The sequence below is a fragment of the Artemia franciscana genome, chromosome 1 (genome assembly GCF_032884065.1).
Source record: "Artemia franciscana chromosome 1, ASM3288406v1, whole genome shotgun sequence".
NCBI classification, from domain to species: Eukaryota; Metazoa; Arthropoda; class Branchiopoda; order Anostraca; family Artemiidae; genus Artemia; species Artemia franciscana.
This window is the reverse complement of record NC_088863.1, coordinates 28,848,526-28,864,499: the sequence shown is the minus strand read 5'-3', so window position 1 is coordinate 28,864,499 and position 15,974 is coordinate 28,848,526. Positions and strand designations below refer to the sequence as shown.

The following is a 15,974-nucleotide window of genomic DNA, read 5'->3' as shown; positions in this document are numbered from 1 at the left end:
AGAAGAGTTCACCATTTGAATGCGGGTTCGATCCTTTGAATTCCTCTCGTACCCCCTTTTCTATTCGGTTCTTTGTTATTACTCTAATTTTTCTTATTTTTGATGTAGAGATTACTTTACTCCTACCTATAGTATATTTGAATATGTCTTCACCGACAACCTACCTGATTATCTTCTTTACTTTCATCCTTGTTGCAGGGGTATTTTATGAGTGAAGGGAAGGTGCCCTAAGATGAATTAAATAATCATTAACTTTATCAAAGACACTTTATTCAGGAGAATAGTTTAAATAGAACATTGGGTTTGCATCCTAAAAGAGGGATGTTCCTTCTCTCAGAGTGAGAATTGATGTTATCAAATCCAGTTTCGACCTGAATTTAGGCCTTTCGGCCCCCACTCTTTAGCAGAAGCTAATTGATAGCGCTTCATTGTTAATGAAGAGGAAGGGATGACCCCTGTTAAGAGGCAGAAAGAAGGATGAGAGCTGCTAACTCTTCAACCGGGTAGTTAAATTCTACTCACTGTCTATTTATATAGTATATTTAATACAATGCATTTTCAATGCATAAATGGATAAATATCCTTTAAATATTTCCAGGAATCATCCACCCCAACATCTTCAGTGTTGTACTCTTATTAAGCTATAGAAATATATAAATAGTGTGAATAATAAAGAAGATAGGATAAGTACCTTATATGGAGAGGAGGTTAGGAACGAAAATAAAGATGACCCCCGTAAGCTATTATGATAGATTAATGACGGCCCCGCTTCTTCTACCCAACCACAATCACCCTCATGATAGAGGAGTTCACCCATAAGTAAAGGTATGAAGCTTGTTCGCCCTGTAATGAATGGTAAAAATATTATTCTACTTACATAGTGTCTTAGGCTTAAACTAAATGATTTGACAAAGTAAGGTAAAATCACCCCTACTGTAATAAGGGAGAGGAGGAGAATCTTTTCAAATGGACCTAAGATGATTCTTACGTCCCCCAGAAAACATCAATAAAAGATATACCCCCCTATAACAGCCCCTCAATAAAGAACAAAAAGAGGAGTTAGATACTCCCCCTCTTCGTCCCTGTATTGACAGCTTAAATTATAATTATAGGAACACAAACATACTATCGCAATCCGTGAAGAGTAAGTTCTTGTTAGAAGACATGAAACTAATATAAGTACACTAGGAAATAATATACACAGACTCTCTGAAGATTCAATAATTAGGTCTTTTGAAAAGAAACCCGATAAATATGGGAACCCTATTAATCTAAGAGAGCAAACTAAGATAATATAACTAGTGTAAGGGAGTATCCTGGATACCCCTCCTATACGACGTATATCTTGTACCCCTAGCGAATGAATTACGACCCCCGAACATATAAAAAGAAGAGCCTTAAAAAGTGCATGGGCAAAAAGATGAAAATAACAAAATAGAGTGAGCCCTAAGCCTAGAGAAAATATTATTACTCCTAGCTGGCTTAATGTAGATAACGCAATTACTCGTTTTAGATCGTTTTCTCCGAACGCAGCCAGGCCTGAAAAAAAGGAAGTTAAGGCCCCCATGACAACGAGTAAAAAACACCCTCTCTCTTCAAATGAGGGAGACAAACGAATTATCAAATAAATCCCGGCTGTCACTAGTGTGGATGAATGAACTAGGGATGAGACAGGGGTAGGAGCCGCCATGGCTGCTGGTAACCATGCAGAAAAAGGTAGTTGAGCTCTTTTGGTAAAAGAAGATAGGATGAACAAAAGCATGATTGATAAAGAGAAGTATCTTAAGAATATATAGTCCCAGCTCTTAGAGTAAAATATTAGCCCCAATGACCATAAAATTAATACATCACCTACTCGATTTCTTAAAATAGTAATTATTCCTCTAGAGGAAGAATTATAATTTTTGTAAAATATAATTAATAGATATGAAGTGATACCTAGCCCATCTCAACCTAATATTAATCTTAATCCATCCGAAGATATAATCAACAGAACCATAGATGAGATGAATCCTAATATTATATATATAAAACGATTAACAAAAGTTTCACCTATTATATAATAAGAGGAATAAATTATAACTTGAGAAGAGATTAAGAGAACTAAGAAGATGAATGATAGTCTTAGCCAATCAAAGCACACTTGATAATCCAAATGCAAAAAGGATATTTTTAATAAGTAGATTTCATCTGATAGGAATAATAAAAATGAGCAACAAACACTTATTACTCCGGTAAACAGTAAGATGTAACCTGATACAAAATATAACAATACTGTCAGAGATGACTCTCCTTTAGTTCCACAAACTAATATTCTCTTTAAACTATAACAGTAAACGAAAATTAAAGTCAGTAACGGAATCAGATGAGCTCTTCCGATTATATATTCCTTTAAGTTGTATTCTAATCAGCTAAAGATATACAATCTCTCCCCGTGACTTGTACTGGAGTATAAATAAATACAATAGCAAGATGAAAGAAAACATAAGATTCCAGATAAGCCTACTACTATTCAGTCTAGACTAAATGCACCGATAAAAAAATATATTTCGGAAAAAAAGTTAAGTGAGGGGGGTAATCCTATATTGAGAAAGCTAAGACTGAGTCATCAAAAACATAAATATGGAAAAAGAGAGATTATTCTACGGGTAAGAAGGAATCTGCGACTTCAGATGCGCGCATAAAATAGATAGCTTAAGTAGAATAATCCAGAGGAACAAATCCCGTGAGATACCATTATTAAAATTGATCTTATGTTGGTGTAAGTACAAGATATAAGTATACCTAGAATGACGAATGATATGTGAGCGACGGAGGAATAAGCAATTAAGGATTTGACATCAGATTGGCGTAGACAGATCAAGCAGCTGAAAATCCCGCCTATTAAGCAGACCCCTATTAGTGTTGTTTCTCTATAAATATTTAGTACTTGTACTAAATAGAGGCCGTAACCCCCTAGCTTGAGGAGAATAGCGGCTAATACTATAGAGCCAGTTACTGGAGCCTCTACGTGAGCCTTAGGTAATCAAATGTGTGCAAAATAAACTGGGAGTTTCACTAGAAAAGAAAGGATGGCTAGCAAGAAGATTATCTTGTCTATGAAATTACCCCAAAATTGTAAGAAGGACGACGAATAAATACTCGTGTGAGCAATGATGATAAAGAGTAGAGGTAAAGAGGATAGAAGAGTATAGAATAAGAAATAATAGGAAGCAGGTAGACGCTCTGGCTGGTAACCTCACCCGAGGATTAAAATAATTGTGGGAATTAGAGAGCACTCAAAGAAGACGTAGAATAAGATGAATGACTGCGTAGTAAACGTGAGTCACAGGAGGACAAACAAGCTTACAAGAATAGTTCTATAGCTTAATGGTCAACTTGGCTTTAATCTGATAACTATTAAAAAGAAAATACCTGAAGTCAATGTTAGAAGAGTAATTCCCCACTCTAGATGGAATTCTGATATTAACTTGTATATTAATATTAAGTATATTAAACTTGAGGTAAAGAACCACTTATTCATTTAGGAATTGTACTTGATCTGATCCTGACGAACGTACTAAAGATACCAATACTGATAATCCTAGAGCTCCTTCACAAACTGTGACTCTAAGAAAGATGAATGCGTTAATCATTCTCATATAGTTTGAATATACCAATAATCTGAACAATAAAAGAATGAGAAATTCTAATCTCAATAGAGTTACTAGGAGATGTTTGTTTCTTGAAGAGAAAATTAATAACCCTAAAGAAAGTGATAGGTAAATTATTATGATTGACTGAGTAATTAAAAAATAATATCGGTCTTGTAAACCGAATTTAGAGGAATCTCTCGGTCTTCAAAAGAGTTATTAACATCTTTAACTTCCAAAGTTAATATTTTTATTAAACTACCTTTTGACATCCTAGGATCTATCGTTGTTATTTCCATATTTATACTTCTAATAAATCATCCTCTTGCTTTTACACTCTCGTTGTTCGTTCAAACTTTATTGATTTGTGTTATGCTTAAAAATGTTTCTCTGTGAATTTCACTAATTCTCTTTTTGATCTTTCTAGGGGGGATTCTCGTAATGTTTATTTATGTGTCTTCGCTAAGAGCTAACGAGAAATTTGCTGTAGATTTAACGTCATTTATATGAGTGGTACCTACAATTGTCTTGTCTTTCTTAGTTTTAAATAAGAATTTCATGTTTATGAGCCCTTCCTCGGGCTACCTTTATCCCACCGATTTCGTGATCATCAATTTTAATGTTAATAGACTTACCATATTGGCCTACTCGTTTATAGTGGTGTATTTATTTTTAGCACTCCTGCTGGTCATTGATTTTTTAAACAGTAATAAAAAACCTTTACGGTCAATGATCTAGTGATTCCGTAATATTAGGAAATAAAATGTTATCTTTACGTAAGACGCAACCTACCCTTAAAATCATTAATTCTGCCTTGGTGGATCTACCTGTGCCGGCCAACATTTCTATTTGATGAAACTTTGGGTCTCTCCTGGGCCTATGTCTTCTTATTCAAATTGTTACTGGACTTTTTTTAGCGATGCATTACACGGCAAGAGTAGACTTAGCTTTCTCTAGAGTGGCCCATATTTGCCGAGATGTCAACTACGGTTGACTGCTCCGGACTGTCCACGCCAATGGTGCCTCTTTTTTCTTTATTTGTATTTATTTTCATATTGGCCGAGGGATGTATTATGGTTCTTTTCATTATTTCGAGACATGAATGACTGGAATTGCTCTTTTGTTTCTTGTGATGGCCGCTGCTTTTTTAGGGTATGTTCTCCCGTGGGGTCAAATGTCCTTCTGGGGAGCGACTGTAATTACAAACTTAGTATCTGCCGTACCTTATATTGGTAACGATGTAGTACAATGGTTATGAGGGGGGTTTGCTGTTGATAATCCCACTCTGACACGATTTTTCACTTTTCATTTCTTGATCCCCTTTCTGGTGGCCGGTCTTACAATAATTCATCTTTTATTCCTTCATCAAAGAGGTTCAAATAACCCCCTTGGAATTAACGCTAACTTAGACAAATTACCGTTCCACCCTTATTTTACCATTAAGGATACCGTGGGGTTTATAGTCCTTATCTTTTTTCTTGTGACTCTCTCCTTAACTAGACCCTATCTTCTAGGGGACCCAGATAATTTCATTCCTGCTAACCCATTGGTTACCCCAGCCCATATCCAACCGGAATGATATTTTCTGTTTGCATACGCTATTTTGCGGTCTATTCCTAATAAGCTAGGAGGGGTAATCGCCCTTGTCTCTTCTATTCTTATTCTTGTGTCCCTTCCCTTTACATTTAAGCCTAAGTTTCGAGGTCTTGAGTTTTATTCTGTAGCCCAGCCTTTGTTTTGATCCTGAGTGTCAGTCTTTTTACTTCTAACATGAATTGGGGCACGACCTGTAGAAGACCCCTATATTTTTCTGGGACAGATTCTTACATGTGCTTACTTCTCATATTTTGTGTTTACTCCAATTGTTATTAATTTGAATGACAAAATTGTCTAATTAGACCCCTTGGCCGATTAAAGCATCTGTTTTGAAAGCAGAATAAGGTTGATTATACAACCAGGGGTCTTTATTTTTAACCCCCTTGAGAAAGGCTTCAGTAGAAACACAGGAATATTAAAGATGTAGGTAAAAGACTTTTCCAGCATAAATGTATTAGGTTATCATAACGATAGCGGGGATAAGAGCCGCGTCTCCATAGATAGGAGTACACCACTAAACAAAATATGAGGAAGCTTATAGACCCGAATACTACACTAAATAGTAGAGATATGAAAAGAATGCTAGCGTATTCTGATAATATAATTAGAGCGAAACCGACTCCTATGTATTCTGTATTGAATCCCGACACTAACTCGGATTCACCCTCAGCTAGATCGAAGGGTGTTCGATTAGTCTCTGCCAGGATTGTGGTAAATCAGCACAATCCTAGAGGAAGACATAGGTATAGAGGTCACCCTACGTAAGAGGATTTCACTAGGTACCCTTCTAGATCGAGCTTTTTAAATAACATTAAAGGAGAAAGGATAATAATAATCAAAGATACCTCATAGGAGATGGTCTGTGCCCCTGCGCGAATTCTTCCTAGCAAAGAATACTTAGAGTTAGAGGACCAGCCTGCAACCATAATTCTGTATACTCTCACTCTCATTGCACAGATAACTAATAGGAATGATAAATTGAATTTTGCACCGTAAGAGATGAATGGGACTAGAGTCCATAAGAAAAAGGAAAGGAATAAACTGAACACAGGAGCAACGAGGTACGGTATGAAATTGGAGACAAGAGGAAGTGAGACTTCCTTACAAAATAATTTGACCCCATCAGAAAAAGGTTGTAGGATCCCAAGAAAGCCGACTTTATTTGGGCCCTTACGCAACTGAATGTAACCCAAAATCTTTCGTTCTAATAGTGTTAAAAAAGCAACTGAAACTAAAACCATAACTACTTGTAAAAAAATAAAATAGATCATTTAAGCTAGTGCTATCAACTAAGGTCTCCTTATAAATAGATCCTAAATCTAACGCATTTGTCTGCCAAGCTGACATAAAATCTCAAGAGGTCCTTTCGTACTATCATGAGTGGATTTGCCTTGGGGGTAGAAACTAACCTGGCTTACGCCGGTCTGAACTCAGATCACGTAGGGGTTTAACAGTCGAACAGACTGCCTCTCTAGGCTGCTGCACCGAGTAGGGTCCCTGAACCAACATCGAGGTCGCAAACTCTTTTGTCGATTTGAACTCTCAAAAAGAATTACGCTGTTATCCCTAAGGTAACTTGGTCTTTATTCATCTAAGGATCAATGGTCATTTATTGATGTGTTTATGTTGTAAGTGTTTATTCTGTTCTTACCGTCGCCCCAACCGAACATTGCTTTACTCTGTCTAATTACCTACCGCAAGACAAAAGAATTAAATGTAAAGATCTATAGGGTCTTATCGCCCTCCAAGTACATTTAAGCTTTTTCACTTAAAGATTAACTTCAATTTAATCGAAGAGACAGACCATCTCTCGTCAAACCATTCATTCCAGCCTCAAATCAAAAGGCTAATGATTATGCTACCTTCGCATGGTCAGTATACCACGGCCCTTTAATTCATCAGTGGGCAGGCTCGACCTCCCAAAGTTAGGAGGCGATGTCTTTGTTAAACAGGCGGAGATGAGTTTTGCCGAATTCCTTTAGGATTTTGTGAGGAACATTGTGTTAAATGTATTTATAGTTCTACTAATTCTATCATTATGATTGCTAAATTTATGTAATTAGCATCGGCTAGTCTTAATTAATTATTTTGAAATTATCATTTTAGTAACAATGGTTATTAAACCGAGGCAACTTTTAAGCCTAATCATGTTTTTCTTAATATTATAATATAATTTTTTCTAGAGCTCGTCCCCTAGAAAATCTTCCTTGCGGAGTACCCTAAAGGAGTATTCTGCCAACCAGATATAAAAGTACGAAATATTTTTCACAACGATATTAGTCTTGAAGAGATTTATGAAACAATCATCTTTAACCAATATAGATCACCTTGTTTCGGGATTCAGCAATGAAGATTAAAATTTAATAAACCCTGATACAAAAGGTACAAACAATAACTTCTTTGTAATTAGTAGACTTTCCTTTTCAGTACTTAGACCTTGAATAAATTCGATTCTTTTACTAATGTAATATTGTTTTAAATAAATTTGTAAATAAAGATTTAGAGAGCACTCTCAAGAGTATCTTTTTAGTGTAAGCAAAATGTTTATTCAAACTCCCTCCCTCTTTCAAGATACACCTTCCGGTATACCTACTTTGTTACGACTTATCTCTTCGGACAAGAGAGCGACGGGCGATGTGTACATTTCTCAGAGCCTCCTTCAGGTTGATAGACCTTACTTCTAAATCCACCTTCTTCTCCATGATTTTAACCTCCCATCTCCACCTTCTTCACATTATTAACCTGCCCCATAAACGACAATCCACGAGACAACCGACCCGTTCTTGTAAAACAGCTTATATACCGTCGTTTAGGGGATTAAATAAATAACTGCTCTTAATTGCTTAGGCTAATAAATCAGATCAAGGTGTAGCTTATGTCCGGGAGAGGGTGGGTTACAATAAGAACTTAAACGGAACTTTCATTTTATCATGGAGAAGAAGGTGGATTTAGAAGTAAGGTCTATCAACCTGAAGGAGGCTCTGAGAAATGTACACATCGCCCGTCGCTCTCTTGTCCGAAGAGATAAGTCGTAACAAAGTAGGTATACCGGAAGGTGTATCTTGAAAGAGGGAGGGAGTTTGAATAAACATTTTGCTTACACTAAAAAGATACTCTTGAGAGTGCTCTCTAAATCTTTATTTACAAATTTATTTAAAACAATATTACATTAGTAAAAGAATCGAATTTATTCAAGGTCTAAGTACTGAAAAGGAAAGTCTACTAATTACAAAGAAGTTATTGTTTGTACCTTTTGTATCAGGGTTTATTAAATTTTAATCTTCATTGCTGAATCCCGAAACAAGGTGATCTATATTGGTTAAAGATGATTGTTTCATAAATCTCTTCAAGACTAATATCGTTGTGAAAAATATTTCGTACTTTTATATCTGGTTGGCAGAATACTCCTTTAGGGTACTCCGCAAGGAAGATTTTCTAGGGGACGAGCTCTAGAAAAAATTATATTATAATATTAAGAAAAACATGATTAGGCTTAAAAGTTGCCTCGGTTTAATAACCATTGTTACTAAAATGATAATTTCAAAATAATTAATTAAGACTAGCCGATGCTAATTACATAAATTTAGCAATCATAATGATAGAATTAGTAGAACTATAAATACATTTAACACAATGTTCCTCACAAAATCCTAAAGGAATTCGGCAAAACTCATCTCCGCCTGTTTAACAAAGACATCGCCTCCTAACTTTGGGAGGTCGAGCCTGCCCACTGATGAATTAAAGGGCCGTGGTATACTGACCATGCGAAGGTAGCATAATCATTAGCCTTTTGATTTGAGGCTGGAATGAATGGTTTGACGAGAGATGGTCTGTCTCTTCGATTAAATTGAAGTTAATCTTTAAGTGAAAAAGCTTAAATGTACTTGGAGGGCGATAAGACCCTATAGATCTTTACATTTAATTCTTTTGTCTTGCGGTAGGTAATTAGACAGAGTAAAGCAATGTTCGGTTGGGGCGACGGTAAGAACAGAATAAACACTTACAACATAAACACATCAATAAATGACCATTGATCCTTAGATGAATAAAGACCAAGTTACCTTAGGGATAACAGCGTAATTCTTTTTGAGAGTTCAAATCGACAAAAGAGTTTGCGACCTCGATGTTGGTTCAGGGACCCTACTCGGTGCAGCAGCCTAGAGAGGCAGTCTGTTCGACTGTTAAACCCCTACGTGATCTGAGTTCAGACCGGCGTAAGCCAGGTTAGTTTCTACCCCCAAGGCAAATCCACTCATGATAGTACGAAAGGACCTCTTGAGATTTTATGTCAGCTTGGCAGACAAATGCGTTAGATTTAGGATCTATTTATAAGGAGACCTTAGTTGATAGCACTAGCTTAAATGATCTATTTTATTTTTTTACAAGTAGTTATGGTTTTAGTTTCAGTTGCTTTTTTAACACTATTAGAACGAAAGATTTTGGGTTACATTCAGTTGCGTAAGGGCCCAAATAAAGTCGGCTTTCTTGGGATCCTACAACCTTTTTCTGATGGGGTCAAATTATTTTGTAAGGAAGTCTCACTTCCTCTTGTCTCCAATTTCATACCGTACCTCGTTGCTCCTGTGTTCAGTTTATTCCTTTCCTTTTTCTTATGGACTCTAGTCCCATTCATCTCTTACGGTGCAAAATTCAATTTATCATTCCTATTAGTTATCTGTGCAATGAGAGTGAGAGTATACAGAATTATGGTTGCAGGCTGGTCCTCTAACTCTAAGTATTCTTTGCTAGGAAGAATTCGCGCAGGGGCACAGACCATCTCCTATGAGGTATCTTTGATTATTATTATCCTTTCTCCTTTAATGTTATTTAAAAAGCTCGATCTAGAAGGGTACCTAGTGAAATCCTCTTACGTAGGGTGACCTCTATACCTATGTCTTCCTCTAGGATTGTGCTGATTTACCACAATCCTGGCAGAGACTAATCGAACACCCTTCGATCTAGCTGAGGGTGAATCCGAGTTAGTGTCGGGATTCAATACAGAATACATAGGAGTCGGTTTCGCTCTAATTATATTATCAGAATACGCTAGCATTCTTTTCATATCTCTACTATTTAGTGTAGTATTCGGGTCTATAAGCTTCCTCATATTTTGTTTAGTGGTGTACTCCTATCTATGGAGACGCGGCTCTTATCCCCGCTATCGTTATGATAACCTAATACATTTATGCTGGAAAAGTCTTTTACCTACATCTTTAATATTCCTGTGTTTCTACTGAAGCCTTTCTCAAGGGGGTTAAAAATAAAGACCCCTGGTTGTATAATCAACCTTATTCTGCTTTCAAAACAGATGCTTTAATCGGCCAAGGGGTCTAATTAGACAATTTTGTCATTCAAATTAATAACAATTGGAGTAAACACAAAATATGAGAAGTAAGCACATGTAAGAATCTGTCCCAGAAAAATATAGGGGTCTTCTACAGGTCGTGCCCCAATTCATGTTAGAAGTAAAAAGACTGACACTCAGGATCAAAACAAAGGCTGGGCTACAGAATAAAACTCAAGACCTCGAAACTTAGGCTTAAATGTAAAGGGAAGGGACACAAGAATAAGAATAGAAGAGACAAGGGCGATTACCCCTCCTAGCTTATTAGGAATAGACCGCAAAATAGCGTATGCAAACAGAAAATATCATTCCGGTTGGATATGGGCTGGGGTAACCAATGGGTTAGCAGGAATGAAATTATCTGGGTCCCCTAGAAGATAGGGTCTAGTTAAGGAGAGAGTCACAAGAAAAAAGATAAGGACTATAAACCCCACGGTATCCTTAATGGTAAAATAAGGGTGGAACGGTAATTTGTCTAAGTTAGCGTTAATTCCAAGGGGGTTATTTGAACCTCTTTGATGAAGGAATAAAAGATGAATTATTGTAAGACCGGCCACCAGAAAGGGGATCAAGAAATGAAAAGTGAAAAATCGTGTCAGAGTGGGATTATCAACAGCAAACCCCCCTCATAACCATTGTACTACATCGTTACCAATATAAGGTACGGCAGATACTAAGTTTGTAATTACAGTCGCTCCCCAGAAGGACATTTGACCCCACGGGAGAACATACCCTAAAAAAGCAGCGGCCATCACAAGAAACAAAAGAGCAATTCCAGTCATTCATGTCTCGAAATAATGAAAAGAACCATAATACATCCCTCGGCCAATATGAAAATAAATACAAATAAAGAAAAAAGAGGCACCATTGGCGTGGACAGTCCGGAGCAGTCAACCGTAGTTGACATCTCGGCAAATATGGGCCACTCTAGAGAAAGCTAAGTCTACTCTTGCCGTGTAATGCATCGCTAAAAAAAGTCCAGTAACAATTTGAATAAGAAGACATAGGCCCAGGAGAGACCCAAAGTTTCATCAAATAGAAATGTTGGCCGGCACAGGTAGATCCACCAAGGCAGAATTAATGATTTTAAGGGTAGGTTGCGTCTTACGTAAAGATAACATTTTATTTCCTAATATTACGGAATCACTAGATCATTGACCGTAAAGGTTTTTTATTACTGTTTAAAAAATCAATGACCAGCAGGAGTGCTAAAAATAAATACACCACTATAAACGAGTAGGCCAATATGGTAAGTCTATTAACATTAAAATTGATGATCACGAAATCGGTGGGATAAAGGTAGCCCGAGGAAGGGCTCATAAACATGAAATTCTTATTTAAAACTAAGAAAGACAAGACAATTGTAGGTACCACTCATATAAATGACGTTAAATCTACAGCAAATTTCTCGTTAGCTCTTAGCGAAGACACATAAATAAACATTACGAGAATCCCCCCTAGAAAGATCAAAAAGAGAATTAGTGAAATTCACAGAGAAACATTTTTAAGCATAACACAAATCAATAAAGTTTGAACGAACAACGAGAGTGTAAAAGCAAGAGGATGATTTATTAGAAGTATAAATATGGAAATAACAACGATAGATCCTAGGATGTCAAAAGGTAGTTTAATAAAAATATTAACTTTGGAAGTTAAAGATGTTAATAACTCTTTTGAAGACCGAGAGATTCCTCTAAATTCGGTTTACAATTTTTATGCTTTACTATTATTTTCTTGTTTTCCAAATTCTGTCTTCAGTGCATTAAAAAAAGGATTCATTAGAGTCCATATAATAGTTTGCAAATCGTTGTTTTATTTGATTCGTTGGAGTTATTGTAACTTTAAGTTTCATGTTTTATATTTCTCAATTTTGGGGATAATCAATAGAAAACTGTATTCAGATGCAACTAACTGGATCACCCCACTTCTTGCTTTTCAGACTGTTTTTTTTTATAAAAAAAAGCAAATTTCTTCTGATACTTTGGTTGCTGGAAGTTTGACTGTCAATTTTAAAACAGACTTAGATACTTTCCCTGATCTATTGAAGCACCAAGGAATGCAAAATAAAGAAATTGCCTATTTCTCAATTTTGGGGATAATCAATAGAAAACTGTATTCAGATGCAACTAACTGGATCACCCCACTTCTTGCTTTTCAGAATGTTTTTTTAAAAAAAAAGCAAATTTCTTCTGATACTTTGGTTGCTGGAAGTTTGACTGTCAATTTTAAAACAGACTTAGATACTTTCCCTGATCTAGTGAAGCACCAAGGAATGCAAAATAAAGAAATTGCCCCGGATCCATCTAATTTCTATTCATACTTAAAAACCTTCATTTTACAGATTTTTTTGTGATCCGGGAATAGGATACCTAATTTAAGGTATTCTGTCGAAAAATTATAAAGTTTTTTGGGCACTACCATATTTCCGTTGGCACTACAACATTGAACTGTGAAAACAAGTAAGCAAAACTAATAAGTTAAATTTGACAAAGTGTTTTGTCACTAGAAACTCAGAGATTGACAATCTGTTGATTCAGGAAGACAACTACACTTTTGAAGGAAAGCTAAACCTTCTTAATCTGTTTGCTGCCATATATTTTTGGCTCATTTTTTGCTGATTTTCCACCATGTTTCATTTTTATGTTATTTTTATTTAGGTGAACGCAGTTTTTTTTTAATAACGGTAAATAGAGTTTTTTTTTGTTAAAAATTCAATTCCCAATTTTTCCTAATTTTTAAGATATATAAATAGTTTTGCCAGTTTCCACTGAAACGATTCAATTAGCCAGGTTTCATTTAACTGTCCTTGGTATTTTAATAATCTGACAACATAACATTGAAAATTCAGATTGTCAAGCAAAATTATTTCAAGTTCATTTATAGTTTTTTCTGTACATGATTTTTTCATCGCAGGCCACTGCAATTTATCCTTCACTCATTGCAAGGAAGCAATCTTATTTTTTTTTATAAAGAGGGGGTACAACTACTTCCAAATAATCTATTTATAACCAGGGTCTTTGCATTTGGATGAAACACAAGAGCTACTCTAAAGACATTATGACAGTAGTGCTAATAGAGGGGGGGACGTTCCCTTCACTTTAATGTACTGTAAACACTTTTTTGATATAGTTATTTTTGAATTTAAAATTGCAAAACCTAATGTGTATTTAACAACCAAATTTAACAAAATCAGTGACGTATGAGGCAAATCTGTGTTGAATTTTGTTAAAATATGACATAGACATTAAACACTACTTTAGAGAAAAATATCAGAAAAACTTTAAGTTCTAAATACATGGGAATCTATAAGCTAAAAACCTTAACTTATAGACTAGATAGACAAACTGGGCCAGAAAAACTTTTGACGAAGTCAAATGAATTTGATATTTCTGAGTAACAAAAAGGTTGTCGTTTTTTGACACATGGTCAGAATTAAAAACATTGACCTACCCTTTGTTTTTTTTCACTGTTTTGCCTGACAGAAGGAACGAAAAGATACCCAAATAAGTCGGTAATTAGTAGAAAGATGTAAGCCTCAGCTTCAGGTAGGTGTTTTTTTTTTGTTTTTTTTTTCAGGAGTTGATAAGTTTCAGAGTAGCAAGACAAGAACCAAATAAAATTGAATTCATTTAATAAAGCTCAGCAACTGCTTTTTAAGGAGGTAAAAACACTCTCTGATTCTATGAAAAGCTTTGTAAGAAATAATTGAGTGCAGAAGAATTAAATTGGGCCTCCGTTATTCAAATAATTTCAGCACTAAACCTTCATATAGAAAACTTTTTTTCTCCATAAGACGTTTGCCATCTCATTTCTCACCACTATTTGCTGTTTCTCAGAATGTACCTATTTTATCCTCCATTTGGTAGGCCTACTTTACAATATGAAAAACATTTACCTTTGCGTAATTTAAAAAAAATAAATCAGAAAACATCCAAATTTCATTGTTATCTGTAGTATACAAACTCTCTCGTTTTTCTTTTCTTTTTCGTGGCCTTTTTAATTTATTTATAAATTGTGCTAGTTGTATTTGGTTTCAATATTCTAGAAATATTTCACCTGATACACAACTTAGCCTAGGCTTATAATTTTTTTTTTTACCATTGTGGGTAAAATTCTCTGGAAGCGTTAAGCTGGTTTTCTCACATTTTTGACCCCATGAAATACAGTTTTACCTCAGTTATTGATTCTAAGGCTGAAAAAAAAATTATTTGAAATGACTCATAAATGAGGATAACAATGGAAGGAAACATGATAATTTGATTAATAGAAACATGCTGCATATTATAGAGTAATACATTTGTTGTTTCAATGTTCTCTTTTAGTTTTCCAAAAGTCCTAGGGCTATATCTGAGACCATCAGGGGTTGGGTGCATTATCAGAAAAACAACCATGAAATTAGGAAAGAGCATAAAATAAGAAATAAAAAAAAATCTTTTTATAACGTTTCCTTCAGAAGAGCGCCTAAGCTGTAATTCTACCTTACTCTAACCGAATGATAGTCTTACCCAATATTTCATGCATGGATTATTAATTGTGTTGGTTAAATGTATACCAAACTAGTTTCATATGAATTTTTGTTTTAATGTCAATTTTTTTTTCTCATTGTATTGGCCTTTCCTTTTTTAGCTCCAAAATATGAGTTTGGTCTGACCAATCTATCCATATGAAGGTTGATATTTTAGATAAATATCATATTTTAGGCCCACTTCCTAAATTTAGTTTTTTTTTTACAAAGAAAACCTCGGTATGCATTTGGGGCATGGAGATAGGCAATGATTTTTGTAAATATATAGTAACATAGTGAACACACAACTCAGCACCTTTTTTATGCTCTTTCTTAATATAATAACTATTACACTATCAGATATCTACCTCCCCCTAACCTAATGATCCTATATATAGGCCTAATTAACATATTTATCTATTGTTTTGCATCTGTCAATGCTTTGTTTTCCTTGTGAACAGGTTCCTTGACACATCAAAACTATAAAGCCTATGTCTGATTGTAAAAGAATTTTGGACCTGTTGGATATAGACTATAATTTAAAAATGATTATATATAATAATAATAATCGTTGTTTAAGTGTTGTTTTTTATTTTAGCTTTGTACAAATCTATATCCAATTTCTATAAATAGGACCATCAGTGGGGGGGGGGAGAGGAGGAGGTGCATCTGCCAGTAAAACAATGATTATATTTCAAGTAAAATAAAAAAGGCATAAAGTAACGTGTTCACCTTGTACCTATGTCAGTGATGGGACTGTTTATATATTTAATCGATTTTTCTTCAATTTTGTTTTTAATGCAGATACAAAAAAAAATCTCCATTGTACTTCCTGACTGAAGGGCATTGAAACGGAGATTGACACCACCGATTTGGATTTTAAGAGTCTAGTGCTATA

General features: G+C 35.2%; 2 protein-coding genes across 6 annotated transcripts in view; both read right to left on the bottom strand.

The window, feature by feature from the left end:
• Nucleotides 1-15,974, bottom strand: part of LOC136028131 (eukaryotic translation initiation factor 2-alpha kinase 3-like) — a 54,234-nt gene that overhangs the window by 28,009 nt on the left and 10,251 nt on the right. The window lies entirely within an intron of this gene.
• Nucleotides 449-2,407, bottom strand: LOC136042088 (NADH-ubiquinone oxidoreductase chain 5-like; the record flags this gene model as incomplete). Its single annotated transcript, XM_065727017.1, is given in 1 exon segment — nucleotides 449-2,407. A coding segment is annotated over 1 exon segment (1,788 nt), but the record flags the coding sequence as incomplete, so codon positions are not given.